Here is a 15,217-nt window from a genome sequence, read left to right as displayed (position 1 = left end):
AAATGTCTGTTGGATATTGTCATGTTCCTATAGAGGAACTTAGGCTAGTCATGGTGGAAGTATATTCTTCATATCCAACCTTTCAAGGTTTAAACAACATAACGTATTTCAGTGGAAGTCAAAGAGTGTTTTTAGGATGAGACACTCTTAAATATTTCCATATTCTCTGTAGGGAGTTGTTAGCACTTTAATGAATGTTCTTGTAGCCATTCTACCCTATACTCAATCCCGTTTCTTACTTTTGTGTCTATTTATACTTTTATTCATTTATACTTATTTTCTATATAAATACTTGTGCATATTTATTTTCCAGGCAGCAGCATCTGTCCAAAGCCCTTGATACTGTCTAGAGCTTGTGCAGCAGGTGCCCCAGCCAGGCTTGTGGAGCAGAATGTACGCTACGAAGCGGCTCAGGGAATAAATGGAAGTGTGCCACTCAAACAGTCCCCACGCTCAGCTGCAAGTCCAAAGCCACAAGGTAAGTGCTCTCCAGTAGTTTTGTTAGGGAAGTTGTTCTCTCAGACTTCTGAGAGCAGCAGAGAGAATTGTATTTGAATGAGAGAAAACCAAGGGGCATAAGCTTGCAAATGTTCTGTAAATGCCTTGTGACTCTGTAATTTCTGACTTATTTTTTAAAAGTATTGCTGTATTTGAGCTGGGAGGTTTGAACATTGTTTTTGAGCTGGGAGGTTTGGACATTATTTTTAAACTGGAGTGTTTGACAGTCTGGCTTCAAGGTAGGGGTGGTGGGAAGATATTCAGGGTCTTTGGAGTTCTAGCAGAGATTGAGAGGAGCCTTCCTGCAGGAGTACGTGGAAAAATGGGAACTTCATGTTTGTGCACCAAAAGCTGACAGTAATGTACACAGACTAGAATTAGATCTCCTTTGTCTCTGTTTCTGTCCATAAATATATTTACTTTTAAAAGTGAAATAGTAGATAGTAAATAGTGTGTATATCTATATCTATATATAGATATATATGGTATAATAGTGTATATATATACCTGTATATATAGATATATGTGTGTGTGTGTATATATACATACTTTATATATACACACTTTATGTGCATATATGTATAACCATACATACATAAAATCACTATTTATATTGACTCAAACATCTTTTTATGTGGTCTTCTCAGTAATATTGTTGATTCTGCTGTGGCTGATCACAGCTAAGAGTCACTAAGTCAGATTCCAGAAATCTTGAATTCAAATCAAAATGATATCTTTTAGAGGTGGCATGCAACAGGAACTTTGATTATTTTAAAAGTTTTTAAAAAGTGAGTTTTGAAGACATAAATCACAATGCTGCTCAGTGTATTGGATTTTGAGACAGTGCTGATAAGACAGAAATGAGAATTACATACAGAAAACTAGATGTGGAGGGCTGACCCTGGCTGAATGCCAGGTACCCACCAAAGCTGTTCTATCACTCCCTTCTTCAAATGTACAGGGGAGAGAAAATATAACAAAAGACTCCTGAGTTGAGGTAAGGACAGGGGGAGATCCCAAACTAATTAGTCATGGGAAAAGCATTGAATTTATTATTAACCAAAATCAGAACAGTAGAACAGTAAGTGAAACAAATCTTTAAAACATCTCCCCCCTGCCCATGCCAGCCTCATCACCAGGTTCTGTGTCCTTTCCCAGTGGCAGAGGGAGATGGGAATGGGGATTATGGCCAGCTCAGCACAGGTTGTTTCTGCCACTGCTCAGGCATAGGAGTCCTTACCCTGCTCCAGCTCAGGGAGCCCCCATGGGAGACAGCTCTCCATGAGCTTCTCCTGTGTGTCCTTCTGTGTGCTACAGTTCTTCATGAGCTGCTCCAGCATGAGTGGAGGGTGCTGGAGCAGCTCATGCTGGAGCACCTCCACTCATGGAGGGTGCTGGAGCACAGCCTGCTCCAGCACAGGCACCCCACTGGGTCACAAACCCAGGCAGGAAAACCTGCTCCAGAGTGGGCTTCTCTCTCTCTGAGTCTGCAGGTCCCTGCCTGGAGCCTGTTCCAGTGTGGGCTTCCCACGGGCTCACAGCCTCCTCTCAGGCATCCACATGCTCCTCCACGGGCTGCAGGTGGATCTCTGCAACCCATGGACCTCCATGGGCTGCAGGGGCACAGCTGCCTCACCGTGGGCTGGGGGGGAATCCCAGCTCCAGCACCTGGAGCACCTCCTGCCCCCCTTCTGCACTGACCTTGGTGTTTGCAAAGTTGTTCCTCTCACATATTGTCATTCCTCTCTTCTCTGAGCACAATCATATCTGTACAATAACTTTTTTCCCCTCTCAAAAGTGTTATCAGAGAGTTGTTACTCCCTTCTCTGATGGCTCAGCCTTGGCCAGTGGTGGGTCCATCCTGGAGCTGGCTGGCATTGGCTCTGTTGGCCAAGGAGGAAGCTTCTGGCAGCTTCTCACAGCAGCCACTCCTGTAGTCCCCCCAGCTACCAAAAGCTGGTCACACAAACCCAGTAGTAGAGCACGTCTAAATCAAGTACAGAAACCAGAGTCACACAGAGTCATCGTGTAGTGGAGTCAAAAATATCTGTATCACTCAATGGGAAAATGCACCTTGAAGAATTTTGCATCAGTCCTGAGTTTGTCTTAGACTTAAGGGCAGGAAGAAATTTTTTGAGGTGTCAAGAAAGTTTTGTTTACTTCAGGAGAATGAGAGCAAAATAAAGCTGGTTTTTTGTGTGTAATTTGTTTTTACAGAACATTTGCCAGTATTGTTAACTAAACTAAGATGTTTTTGCCAGTCATTACTTATCATACTTATCACCATTTCCTAGGTCGCTGGAATTAATTCTCTACAGCAAAGGGATCATGTGTTCTTCCTAAGAAAAATATTTTAGAAGTCATAAATGGGTAAATAGAAATGTGCTATCAATAAAAAGATTTAAGGCCTTTCAAAAACAAAGCCAACGCACTGTTATAAAATTTTAGCTATTAGATAAATTAGCAGTTGTATATTATTGGACCCCATTCATTCAAGTTACACAGCTGTTGTTGCTCTTTCCTAGCCATGTTTCCTTTTGTTTGTCAATATTTTGTACTCCAAAATGTGCCACAGCCAGGAATAGTGTTGTAGTCTAGGAAATGCAGCTGTGTAGATGAAATTCAATAATACTGTTGTAAATAGTATTTTGTGTCTCCTTTGTTCATGGCTCGCCCTCCATTTATTAATATTAAATATGTGCATCAGATGGAAATTTTATACTATATCTTTTGTTTGGCTTTTTATTGAATTGAAGCAAAAGAAACCAGAATTAATGAGAGAGGCATTTGGGAGACTAAATGTTCTAAGCAAACTAGGCTGCTCTGGTTTATTGGTTTAAAAGTGGCCACTATTTTTTTAAAGAGCTTTCATGCAGAAGTACAAAAATGTTTTTGGTTTATAGCAGCAGGAAACATTTTTCCATATGATTGTTCTAGTCATGCAAATACTAAGTGGCCTTTAATAGTGAAAGGAAACAAGATGACAGACCTGAATTGTAATGCCAATGTATTTGGTTGTGGAGGAGCTAACTGCAAAATGACCTTCATCTAACCTACCAAAATGATTATTAAAATGAAAGATATAAACATGACTTTGAGGTTGTGTTGTAAGTGTGGTACAGCCATTTTCAGTAAAATTTGCTTTATTAAGGGAAATAGAGCTTTAACATTGAGGAAAAATCTTGCACTTCAAGTGAACCTTGTACTTTCGTCTGTACTTGGTCTCAGAAGTAGTTAAAGTATTTGGAAACAGTTCACACAGGGCAGCTAGGTCAAGTGAATAAATTTTTGCATGCCATCCAAGATAAAATTCTTTATTTTCATTTTAATTTTTTCCCCCTGGCATTTCAAGGAGTAAATAACCTGTCTGATACACTGTCAGTAATAGCAGAAATTTTGTTCTCCAATAATTCCTTCCATCAATTTTTGTTCCCCAGTAATTCCTTCCATCAACAAGTCAGCAATTCATGTGTCAGATTTCTGTCTGGAGCAGAGTTTGATTCAGGAAAATCTATGGAACAAATTTGGAGCAAAGCCTGAAACTGGCTGAAAAGCCAATGAGGGAGTTGAGCAAAGGAGTTAGGGCTGCAGAGTCTGCATGTCTGTACCAGCTGTGAGATGTGCTGCTTTGCCTTTGCACCAGTGCAGTGCATTCCTGATAAAGGGGACTAATCCAGACTGGAGGCAGTCAGTGGAAATAGCAAAATGTGCTACCACCTGCTGTGGATATGAATCCACAAGAGAGGAAGCAAATTGTTAAATAATTTGAAATTTGCCTTTATTTACAAATGTTTGGGTAGTAGATCTGAACCTTGCGATAGCAGAGTTCATGTAGAGTGACATGTAAAAATTGACTTTTTTTCCCCTAATTCCTTCTATTCCTTGCCCTTTGATCCTCTTGCATGAGTTCTTTTATGATGTCAAATTGCTAAATACTGGGCACTGAAACTGCTGTCTGTATCAGGCAGTTTTATTGTAGGATGCAAAATATGTGGAAATGCCAACACTTCTTCAAAGCAGTGAAGTGCCTTGTCAGTTCAAGACTGTGCATCAGTTGCTCATTTAAATTTTCCTAATGAGAGCCTAGGAGTACTTATGAATCTCCTGCTGAGGCTGAAGAGGCATTTTTGTTTGGGTTGGAGGTAAATTTCCACTCCGAAAGTTGGCCTGGTTTGTGCTAATGTGAAATGATAAAGATGCAATAGATTCAACATTTAAACTTTGGCAGTCAATTTTAGTTGCCTATCTGCTGTGTGGTAGGAATCCTGCCTTCCTTTCTCAGCTATTATATAGTCTGTGGTAAAAAGTTGACTGTTGCCTGGGCTTAAAAAAGCTGAGAGACCTCTTAAAGGTCTGCCATGTAGACTGTACTTCCCTGGCAAATGAAACTTGTACAGCGAAAGGTGAATTGAACTAGAACGGACAGCTCTTCCTAGGTAGGCTTCTCCAGTCTTGGTGGTCCTTTCAGAAACCTGCTACAATGTCTCTTTTATCAACAAACCTAACAAATCCCCAAATTATCTCTGTGAAGAAGACTAATGAGAGAACAAAAGACATCTGGTTATTATTGGTCTTCTCTCTTGATATACTATTGAAAGATTCTTCTTGTGGCGTGAACTAAAAATGTGGAAACGCCCATCTCAAAGAGATGATTTTTTTTCTCTCTTTCTGCTGTGTTTAGGTTACTGGTTATTTCATGTTGTTCTCAAGAGTATAAGTCTATGGCATCTCTTCAGCAGTGCTCATTTGATATTCCTGAAGGTGATGGAGCATGCAGGGAGATGATGATGGATGACTCAGCCAGGAAAGCTGTAGTTGCTTACCACAGGAACTTTTAACATAATTTTCATTGAGTCAAGGCATAGCAGCCTTTTTAACCATTGAACACATTATACTTTCCAAGGCAAGAGATTAATTACCTTTGCTGATATGCTTTGGAGTCTGCAAAGGTGGTAGTACCTTTTTGAGCCATTTATATAGCAGTACCTGACGTTTCCTTATGAATACATGCAAAGTTAAATGCACAGCTAGGCACTGCAGCATAAATCTTGATTTTGCTTAGCAGTATACAGAATCTGCTACCTCAGTATATGGAAGGGTTTTCTTTGGGCAGAATAAGCAGTTCATATCACCTAATGAGCTCAAAATTCTGCAGCACAGAGGCAAGAGTATTTATAGACTCAAACAGAGCTGTGTATTATGCAGGTTACTACAATAGGGCAGTCTTTTCTCTTGTTTTCCCCTTAATATCCTTGCTCTGCGCACACTGAAAAATAATCTGATTAAAACAAAACACTACAGAAGTACATTGAGGAGAGAATTAATAGAATTTGCTTTCCATAATCCCTGTTAACAAGGCTGACCTTACAGGAAGGTTTGAGGGTTATGGATTGCTTTTTTTTTTTACACTACTGATTCTTTTCTTTCCATTGATCTTGTGACTATTCTTTCTCTGCAGCACTATTTCTGAACCATACAGTAGCTGCAGCAGGAACTGGTAGGGGAAATGCTGTCTGCTAGGTGCTGATAGGGAGTAAGGAATAAAATATTTTGCCTAAGTGAAATAGCTGCTTGGTTTGTGGTTGTCTTCTGGAGACATTAAAGGGATTTTCAGTATATGGGAATTGTTCAGTTTGACAAGAGGTTCCTCATTGCTTGCCATATGTAAATGCTGCTTAGCTGTGGTTTTTCAGCTGCAAAAGTTTGTGACACTTCCACAAAATGTCCTACAATTTGATTTTTGTCTCTGTGGATCCAGTATAAAAATAGCTACCAACTAATTCCTTCTGCTTTATCAGTAGACGTTAATTCCCTCAAGTTTAGTAGTTTTAATATATCCTTGTGAGGATATTAACATTTCACGAGATGTACAGAAGAATTGAAGAGCTCTATGAATTCATTGCACGAGAGAACTCCCAGCACTGGGGGTTATACAGAGTCCAAGAGCAAGAAGTGTTCCTACAAATTGCTGTGGTGCTGGTCAGCAAACCCACTGCGTGTCCCCTTTGCTGTCCCTCCAGGGGATGGCAGTGCGGGTGATCGATGCCGCGTCCCACTTTCCCCCAGCCTGCTCCTGTCTCCTTTCCTCAGCTGTCCCGTGGCTTTGTCAGCACAGGAGCTATTCAGTGCTCGGGCAATTATGGGATGCTCGCTGGCCTCATTCTGCCAGGCCTTGCCCGAGCTCCCTGGGAAGAGGGAATTTGGGGAAAGCTGTTCCACTGCATGGCAGCTGCAGCCCAGCAGCCGCATGGGGCTTCTCAGGAGGGACTGCAGTCACTGCAGACACTGAAGCAGTTGCACAATTTAATATCTGCTTGTTTCAGGCTTGCAAATAATTATTTCAAAAGAGCAGCATTCTGAGTCAACTTCTATAATACTGTATTCTTCCCCAAACTTGCTTTTTTTTAACATGTGTTAATAAATATAAAGCTTTTGAGGACTGAGGGTGCACCTCTGCACAGTAAAAGCATCTTACCTACAGTAACTGTCTTCCTTCTCCCTCTGATTATTTCATCTATCAGCCTTTGTAGTGATATGATTGAAGTCCAAAGCTTTTTATGGCAAATTTATTTCTGCACAGTCTCTCATGGTACTTTTCAGACTGTAGTGATCACTGCAATCCCATTAAACTGCAATTAGGTTGTTGGAAACACAGCAAATATTACCTCCTGTATTACCTACAAATTGAATGAAGGGAAGAAATGAAAAATTGCCCTTAATTGCATGTTTCTTCAAGTTTATCACCATTTATGATTAGTATATTTGAAAGAATTTTTTCAGCATCCCTTTCAAATGTCAGGTGATGGGATTTAAGATCATTCCTGTGGTGCATGGGTTTTCCAGGTCAAGTTAGAAAGATATTCTAACATCAGCAATGCAAGGAACGTGGCTTTTCCACATCCATCTATTGTGTATCCTTTACTGGAGCTTTTGTCCCTACCACAAGAGTGGTAAAAAAAGCCAGTTCAAGTCCTCCTTCCCTTCCCTTGCTCACTGGCAGGTTTTGTAGTTGCTGGAGGGCCAGTGTCCCACTGGAATGGGTGCTGTGGAGCAGTGCATGGTTCCATTGGCAGGATATTGCAATTTATGCCTGCCTTTCAGTAATTTTTTCCCAATTTCATATCAAATGCTTTCACTGCTCCCACATTACGTTTTGGGGATGTATGTGGGAATGAACAAGTGTTCTCAGGAATTAAGGTCCTCTTCCATCAAGTGTCTCCTTTTGATGGAGCTGACATTCATTGCTCCAGTGTGGAATGCATTTGGGCCCAGACTGTGATGTGCTTTTGTTGACCACAAATGCTGCATGGTTGCTTAAAGTTAAAGATTTTAGTGCTGTGACTTCAGTTGCTTTATGTTCTTTTGTGTTCTAGACACTGCTGTATTAAGCAGTGGCTGATCATCAACAATCTAATTAGAAGGACTTATGGTAAGGATGGGAAAAAAGCAAGAATAAAAAAATGTTTTTGAGGGGAAGGTTTTCAGCAGTATAATGAGACAAAGGTTCAGTGAGTAAGGGAATTTTAAAGCTGAAGGCAAATACCTTTTCTACTGATAATTATTACTGGGGTCACAAGGGATAAGGTAAAGAATGAGAGCACCAGAGTTTTGGGGCAGCAATTTCCTTTCTCTTTGTGCTTAATTCGTTTTTATTACAAAACCTGCAACTATCAACTTCTCATAAGTATTTCCTACAGTACACTATGAAAACAAACACACTGAAAGAAAACAAGAAAACTCCCTAATTTTCTAGCTTGTTAAAGTAGCATATGGTTCAACTTTTAGTCGAGAAATATAACAAGATCCCTATTACCAAACCGTGCATGAAGAACTATATGAAGTCCCTGTATTTTTAAAGCAGCTTTAAGGTTAAATAAAGCCAAGAGTATCTCCTTTTCATTGCTGCAATGAGTTCTTAATGCAAAAATCTCTTTTGTGAGAGTAACCTGGTCTTGCAGAAAGTGTCCCTGCCCATGGCAGGGGGTTTGGAACTAGATGATCTTTAAGGTCCCTTCCAACATAAACCATTCTATGATTCTGTATTCTAGAAACTCAAAGAAATACGAGTTATTGATTTTTGTTGTTGTTGTTCTTTGCAGTGCCTCCAAAGCCAATTCATCTGCAGAAGGCAACATACCAAACCCCTAGGCATAAAGCTTTAACAAATCAGAAACCAAGAATGGAGGAAGAGACGCCTGCCGCTGTTTCCAGTGTCACAAAGGAAAAGTCCAGTAAAGTGTCAGATCTCATCAACCGCTTTGAGGGAGGCAGGTATGTGACAGAATTTGTTTTGGTTTGTAACTCTGTTTGTTGTGTGGGGATTGTTGGGACTTGAAGCTGTTGGTGCCTCGTGAAGGCTGACCTAGCACAGAGGCGAGGCAGAGCTAAAGAATAAAGTAGTGATTTATTAGAAGGCTCAGTGGATCCACCTTGGGCAGCACAAGAGCCCAGCCAGGGCTACACCCAAGATGAACCAAAATGGTCACAAAATGCATGACCAGTCACAGGGTCTCACACTTGTATCAGTTCTGGTCCATTTGCATTTTGGAGTTAATTGTCCAATTACAGCTTCAGCTTATGAAGTCCCATCCTTCTTGTTTTTCTCTCTTCAGTCCACCATTGTTTCTGCTCTTGGGCCTGAGATTTGGATCATTTGTCCTTGGTCCCCATCTAGAGAAGGAATTTTTTTGTCTACCTACCCTGTGAAGATAGCTCACCATCCCCCAATATGAAGCCCAGAACTGCACACCAAAGCAGCACAGAATCTGAAAAATATAAAAGCTAAAACCCAAGGCATCACTGTGAGGAAAAATGTTGGTACTGTGGTAGGGCTCACTCCTACCCCTTCTAAAGGACTTCATGGCAAAACTGCATGTGCTTTGAAATAGTGGGAGCCAGTTGTATATTTGGCTTAAGAAGGTGTGCTTTTTCATAAGGTGTTAGTCCTAATTTTCCTTTAAAAGAAAGAAGGAAACTTGCAGCATTTTGAAAACAACCTGGAAAATGTCAGCAATTTGAAATAAGTTTAATATTGAAGCTAATCTGAAATACTTTTTTTCTTGAATAAGAAAAAATACTTTTATGAGCAAATAGAAAAACCTGAAATACTGGTTTAAATTTCATAATGTCTTAACTTCTTCAGTCGTTCATGTGAAGAGGGTGAACTCTACAAATGATTTGTAGGGGTATGACATACATTCCCTAAATGGCTTGCTTTGTAGTACTTGGGGATTTTGGTGGAAAAGCTCATTGTTATTGAGTTTCAGTTCTGTGGTTTATAGGAAACATTTGGAACTTTAGGAAAAAAAGAACCATGGTCAACATTGCTTTCATAAAATGGTGTTTCTTGGGTGACTTTAATTAGATGCACATGATGCATCCCTAAGTAGAGGCATTATAAGCTCTGAAACAGAAGTTTCAGATATATCTGCTGTGTACAAAGAGAGCGACTTTCCAGAAAGCCCATGACAGAGGAACAGCCCAAGAAACTGTCCAGGGACAGTTGTGCATTGTAAATTTTGGATGTGGTTTTTTCATGTTCCCTTGGGACACGAAATCACTTGGATCTCAGAAGGGATGCCCCCCGTGGGGGTGAATGAATGGAGTACAACAGAGTACATGAATGCATGACCTGCTGTGGATCCAGAGTAAAAAGGCTTTCATTGAAAGAATTTCCCCTCAAGATGGGTGAAATTTAATCCTTTATGTGGAAGCAGCTGAGCATTGCAAAAGTATGTTTGTCCATTGGAATAGAAATAATTTCAGAGCTTCATCTGCAAGAAACTTCTGTCATTAGGCAGAGACTTAATTGCACTTGGTGATGACAGGTTCTCAGAGATGGGAAAAAGAGATTACTGCAGCACTGGAGGTCTTGTGAATTCTTTTACCACCAGTCTCTAATCCTGCTATCACTCTGTTTTTCAGTCTTCCTCCAAAGCATCACCCAGCTTTTAAACAGTGCAGTGTCCTAAAAAAAAAAAAAATTATCTTTTCTGAAAGAAAACTCTTCAGGTTTGTTGTGCCCTGCAGCACTGAGCCCTACATTTCTTCCTCCTAGACCTGCCTGCTGTGCTGTGCAGGAACTTCTTCCATATTATGCAATCAAAGGAAACTACAAATAAAGAAATAAAACTTTCTTGTTGATAGACCTTTACAAGTAGGGACATTCTGTGGACTATGGGAAGCTGAGTTGTTTTTGGGCAGCATCATTTATTAGGTGCACCAGTACTATCTGTCCAATGACTAAATTCTACTCAAGTCTATGATCTCTGCGTATGAGAAACTTTCATGATTAGCATGCTGGGTTCTGGATTATCCTGCTTTGGCAGTGGAGGTAATTCCTGGTGTTTTGAATGAGCTCAACCCACAAAATATGTCTTCTGTGAAGCTGAACTGCAATTTAATTAAGGATCTTGAAATGGCTAGGTAGCATGTTCATGAACTGAAAACTGTGATTGTCAACTATAATAACTTATTTTCATTAGTCTGTACAGCCCACAAGCATGTAGGCATGTCAGAAAGTTAATTAAACCTCTTCGTGTAGGCAATTGAAAAACATATATTAATTTTATCCTGGAGTTAAGTTTATTTAATAAAAAAAGCATAGTCTTTACATGACTAAAGAAAAAGTGATTTAAACGTTTTTTTTGTTCTATGATGGAAGAAGATAAAGCTAGTCTAAGTTATTTTTGATCTGTGTGCACAAAAGGGCAGGATGTGTTTGCAACATATCCTATAAATAAGGAATAAAAGTACAGTTTGTAAGCAGTTTTCATCCTTCCAGAAGATGGAAGTCCATACCAGGAATAGTTAGGGGACAGTCAGGAACAAGAGATAATATGTTTAAAGCAGAGACAAATTTTGGGGGAAAAAGATTTTTAGAAAAGATGCAGCATGAAAAAGGACTTTGCTAACTAAGGAAACTGGAAAAGAAATGAGATAAAAATGTAAAGGTCCTCATGTAATATTCTGATCGAAGGAAAGGGATGCTACATGTTCTTGATTGATTTTGTTTGATTAATTTTTGTAATAAAAGAGCTGTTAGGGAATCGGCTACTTGTTAGTTTAAGCAGTGGACTAGGACTTGGGAAACCAGAAGCCTTGCTCCATTTCTGCCAATAACCTTCTGGGACACTTTGGGCAAGTTGCTTCATCTATCAGTTTCTTGGTTTCCTGCTCTGTTTCATGGAGCTAAGAACAGAAGAATTTAGGTTGCAAAAGATGATTGAATCCAACTGTTAACCCAGCACTGCCAAGCCACTAAACCACGTCCTCAAGTGCCACATCTTCACATCTTTTAAATATCTTCAGGGATGGTGGCTCAAAGTCTTCCCTGGGCACCCTGTTCCAATGCCTGATGACCCTTTCAGTGGAGAGTTTTTTCCTAATATCCAGTAAATCTCCCATACACATGGGGTTCAAGATGCATAGGGATGCAGTTGCTCAAAATGGGCAGAGGTATGGGTTTCTGGTAAGAGAAGTTTGTTTGTAAGTGTTTTATTGCATTCCAGGTCTCAGAACTCCCTAATATTAACACAGGAGAAAGAAGATTTTTTGTGGGGGAAGTTGGTTATATAGTGCAACTCTCCCATTTCCCATACCAGGATTTTTTATGAGTCCATGTTTAACTCTTCTCTCATCAATGCTTTGTTTGCTTGCTCTTTTTAGCCCGCTGAATCCTAGCGATTTCAAGAAAGATTCCTCCGTTCTCCACATCACTAAATCTCAAGGAAGATATGGGTCCGCACCATCACCTCAGCCAAAACTCCCCTCCCAGCACTCACTACAGACACAGGGAAACAGTCACACTGACAGAACTCAGGTTGCACAGCTGCCCACGGCCAACGGCGTGGTGGCTCAGGAGCGGCCGGAGGAAGAGGAGCGGCGATCGCCGGAGCGCGGCTCGGCCGCGTCCACCCCGCTCCCGGAGGGCGCCGTGGACGGCAGCTTGACCAACGGGGAAGGAGAAAGCACTGGCACAGAGTCCCTGCCAGGCGTGGCTGCCTGTGAGGAGCAGATGCTCAACAGCTGCCACAGGACTCCCAGCAGTGACACGCTGCTCCCGCCCGAAAACGAAACTCTAGGAATGGATACGGATGTCAAGGAAGAGCCAGCTGAGGAAAGCAGTAAACAGGATCAACCTGTAGAAATAAAGGTAAAGAGAGAAATGGTTTCATTCCTGATATAGCACTACTTTTTGTATTTTCTTTAGGTTTTTGTTTAAAAAAAATAGGCTTCCAGGAGCGGGTCAGAAATTGAAAATATTTTGGTTTTTTTCCCTATGAAAAAAAAAGAAAAAAATCTTGCTTGCCTTTTCCCGCACTCTTCTTCCCCTCCTTTACCCTTCTCCTCATCCCCTTGGCTCTTTCCCCATTAGTTATCTGAGGTTTAAAAAAAAGTGAAACTCAAACATGTGTGCCTGTTTAGCACCATGCTTTAGCTGTGCTGGCCTACAAGGGACACATGTTAGTGGTGTATACAAAATAAAATGCCATGTGCAGTAAACTGTCATGACAGAGCTTCAGGCAGAAGAGTTGTGTGAATCCCTAACTTGGATTAACTCAAAGCTGGAAAGGCAGTGTCAGTCTGCTAGTGATCAGATAGATATGCAGTGTTCAGGGTTTACTAAATACATGACTTTTTAGCAAGGAGAATCTATAATGAATTTGAGTTCCCTTGTGAGGAAGATTTTAAATGCTTAAGTGAAGTAAGTGAGTGGAAGGAAATCTGTCTTGGGAAATTAATTGCTGAAAAACGGTGCATATTTTTCACTTGTGAAAGTTTACTTGTGAGTTTGCCTCTTTCTACCAAAGCAGTAAACCTGATTAGAGTTTGCCTCTTTCTACCAAGCAGTAAACCTGATTAACAGTTCTGGTCCAGCCATCCCCTGTTTGGCAGGGGGTGCTTGCCCAGCCTTCCTCTTCACCATAGAACCAAACAGCTGATGCTGGAAAAGCTCCTCACTGCTGGTCAGGTGTGCACCTGCAGCAGGTCGCTGCAGCCCTTGAGTTTGATTAGCTGAGGGTCACATACATACATGCCTGGAGGTAAATTCTGTGAGTGGGAAAGGTGGATGAAATATCCTGGGTAATGATAAAAGAGTGATGGGTTGTGTGGTTTTCTTCTTTCTTTTGGGGGTTGTTTTTTTCCATAATGTTTTTTTTTTTCCAGTAATGAATGAATGCTATGATCCTCACCTAAGCGTGAGCCTGGGTGCAGTCCAAGGCACTTCTGGCCTCCCACACCTGTGATAATGTTTCTGTCTCCTGTTGGGTAATGCCTGTTTCCCCTCTCTGTGCCTATAAAGTGCTGAATTCTCAGTGGGCAATGACGTTAAGCTTGAATCCAAGTCACGCAGGAAGGTGCTGGGAGCATTTTCAAGAAAAAAGCTGAAAAGGGAAGCAGTTCTGTTTTAAAGTTCAGGAAGGAACTGGGCAAATGCTAATGGCAGCAATCTCATTAAAATCTGTCTTTGAGCTGCTGGGGCCAGCACATGTGATCTGTCTTATATTGACACTGAGTCAGCTTGTGAGGTGTAATGTGACTGTAACTAGATGTATATTGTTCACTGGTGCTTGAAGGGTACAAAACCAAGACATAGCCATGGCAGGATGATTTTTAAGCTTGCACTGGTGCAGAACTGAGTCTGTAAAGCTGAGCTGGGTCACAGCAACCCTTCCCGAGATACATTGTGCAGCAAGGACTTCCCCTTTAGTCTGGTGGGGGTTAGGAGTGTGTCTGCCACCCTTTACAGAATCAAACACTGATTGAGTTTGGATTAATGAACCTGGAGATGGAAATCAGCCCTCTGGTGGTCTCAGCAGTTGTTGCCATGCTCTCTGGATTAGGAGAAGGATGATGAGCAACAGGAGAGTTCTGGTGGAGCTTTAAGCTGTTTCTGTGTTCAAGCACACACTGGTAAGAAGTAGGAGCGTTAGACAATGTGTGATTTTGCTAAATGCCTACTTAGTCATTATAGAATATTAAAACTGGGATGCAGTCCAGTTGAAGCTGCTCCACACAGGATAACAGCACTCTCCTGCCCTTTTGATTAGAAATGCAAGTACAGTTGAATAAAAGCAAAAGGAGCAGATGCATGTGAGTCATAGTCAAACTTTGAGTCTGATATATGTATTTTGATGCTGATGCAAAGTATCTTGTCTCTTGCATGTCATGTTTCTTAGCTCAGGAGAGAGCAGAAAGTGGTGCCCTCTCTCTTTGTAAATGTGTACATGTACAGTAGAAGTAATCCTAATTCCACAGCTGGAAGGGATGAATTAAATTGGTAGCTGGTGCAGAAATTACTTTTTGGACCTGGAAAAGAAGGCTTGTTTTGAAATAGTGTTGCTCTTACAATTATTCCCCTCCCTCTCCCCCCAGTCACTGTAGATCAGAATAAAGATAGATTATTGCAGGTTCTGGAAAAAGTTGAGCAAAACTTATTAAATTTGGCAGTGATCTGAAACAATTTCCCCAAACAACCAGAGTATCCTTTATTTCTCTTATTCACTGAATTAGTTTGAAGGCAACGAAACACAATCATAACAAGCAAAAAGACAATTAAAAGTTAAAACTTTCATGCCTTGCAGCAGAAACACCTCCTGTCATAAAAATTGGTCTGTGTAAACTGCGGAGGCTGAATAGTACAAGAACATCTCAATCAATTAACTTCCTGAATAACATCTTGTGGGGAATCTGCTGCTGCAGCTAACTGAGGACG

General features: G+C 40.9%; 1 protein-coding gene across 1 annotated transcript in view; it reads left to right on the top strand.

Annotated features, from left to right (window-relative positions):
• The first annotated feature begins 403 nt into the window (after positions 1-403).
• Positions 404-15,217, top strand: part of FGD4 (FYVE, RhoGEF and PH domain containing 4) — a 36,148-nt gene continuing 21,334 nt past the window's right edge. The window contains exons 1-3 of the mRNA XM_084206084.1: positions 404-478; positions 8,598-8,769; positions 12,166-12,652. Of these exons, the coding sequence (XP_084062210.1) occupies positions 8,678-8,769; positions 12,166-12,652 (579 nt within the window). The 5' untranslated portion in view covers positions 404-478; positions 8,598-8,677. The remainder of the gene's footprint in view (positions 479-8,597; positions 8,770-12,165; positions 12,653-15,217) is intronic.

Source organism: Fringilla coelebs, assembly GCF_963513975.1.
Source record: "Fringilla coelebs genome assembly, chromosome: 5".
Lineage (NCBI taxonomy): Eukaryota > Metazoa > Chordata > Aves > Passeriformes > Fringillidae > Fringilla > Fringilla coelebs.
The sequence above is the reverse complement of the archived record's forward strand: the minus strand, read 5'-3'. Positions and strand labels throughout refer to the sequence as shown.